General features: G+C 39.0%; 2 protein-coding genes across 2 annotated transcripts in view; one reads left to right on the forward strand and one right to left on the reverse strand.

Annotated features, from left to right (window-relative positions):
* The window catches only part of LOC108523237 (60S ribosomal protein L41), a 2,158-nt gene extending 1,743 nt beyond the window's left edge, over window positions 1-415 (forward strand). The window contains exon 2 of the mRNA XM_017863755.1: window positions 1-415. Within this exon, the coding sequence (XP_017719244.1) occupies window positions 20-97 (78 nt within the window). The 5' untranslated portion in view covers window positions 1-19 and the 3' untranslated portion in view covers window positions 98-415.
* The window catches only part of SLC39A10 (solute carrier family 39 member 10), an 86,243-nt gene that overhangs the window by 53,080 nt on the left and 31,680 nt on the right, over window positions 1-1,483 (reverse strand).

Raw genomic sequence — 1,483 nt, forward strand, 5'->3', positions numbered from 1 at the left:
TTCTGGAAACCTCTGCGCCATGAGAGCCAAGTGGAGGAAGAAGCGAATGCGCAGGCTGAAGCGCAAAAGAAGAAAGATGAGGCAGAGGTCCAAGTAAACCGCTAGCTTGTTGCATCGTGGAGGCCACAGGAGCAGAAACATGGAATGCCAGGCGCTGGGGATGCTGGTACAAGTTGTGGGACTGCATGCTACTGTCTAGAGCTTGTCTCAATGGATCTAGAACTTCATCGCCCTCTGATCGCCGATCACCTCTGAGACCCACCTTGCTCATAAACAAAACTGCCCATGTTGGTCCTCTGCCCTGGACTTGTGACATTCTGGACTATTTCTGTGTTTGTGGCCGAGTGTAACAACCCTAAAATAAATCACCTCTTCCGCTCTTTTAGCTGAAGAATTAAAAAAAAAAAAAAAAAAACTAAATCCAAAGTCCTCTTTTTTTTTGAGACAGGGTCTCACTCTGTTATCCAGGTTGGAGTGCAGTGGTGTGATCACAGCTCACTACACCCTCAATCTCCCAGGCTAAGGTCATCCTCCTGCCTCCGCCTCCCAAGTAGTTGGGACCACAGGCATGTATCACCATGCTCAGCTAATTTTTTCAAAAATTTAAAAATTATTTGTAGAGACGGGGTCTCCCTATGTTGCCCAGGCTAGTCTAGAACTCCTGGCTCAAGAGATCCTCTTGCCTCAGACTCTCAAAGTGCTGAGATTACAGGTGCGAGCCACTGCTCCCAGCCAGTCCTCTAATTTTTAATCCACTGTTTTCTCCACTAAATCACAGTCTTTTCAGAGAATCCTTGGCCAAGTAATTTATTTATGACTCCTGTGTTTACCTCACAGAGGTGGATTCACAAAAAAGAAAATATATAAGAAAATATAAAGTACAATTAAACATGAAAGTAGGAAGGAATACTAACTTCATTAATCCAAATGGCAGTCCTTCTAAATTTGAGCTAATTAGCATAGAAGCAAACAGGCAAAAGAGCATCTCTACCTTGACAAAACAAACTTATAACTACATAAAATTATCAGAATATATTTATTTCAATGCCAACTAAAAATATACATAAGCAGTAAGGTTAATTATTTATTTTGCATGTAACACATATTGTCACTTACTCCTGCCAGTCCCAAATGAGTGAAGAGCTAGATTTCCCTTTTCAGATAAATCAGAAAATTTCCAGATATTTTCTGTAGATTGCAACTATTCCTGGACAACTATTTCATTAGGAAAACAGTCCTACTATTAGGAGCTCCTACGTATACAACATTATAAACATGGTTTCTTATCCTGAATTATTAATTTAAAAACAATTTCAGCTTTCTAAAAGCACTACAAATTCAAATGATAGTTCATTCTTCTAACAACTTGGAATCTTCCAAGGAATAATCCTTTTCACCTATGAGCAGAAATGTGAAGTTGTTTTGAACTTACTGTACTAAAATACTTTCCCATATTATTTAAATACTTTATTTGTAGAATTTA

This window comes from Rhinopithecus bieti, unplaced genomic scaffold (genome assembly GCF_001698545.2).
Source record: "Rhinopithecus bieti isolate Rb0 unplaced genomic scaffold, ASM169854v2 scaffold_64265, whole genome shotgun sequence".
Lineage (NCBI taxonomy): Eukaryota > Metazoa > Chordata > Mammalia > Primates > Cercopithecidae > Rhinopithecus > Rhinopithecus bieti.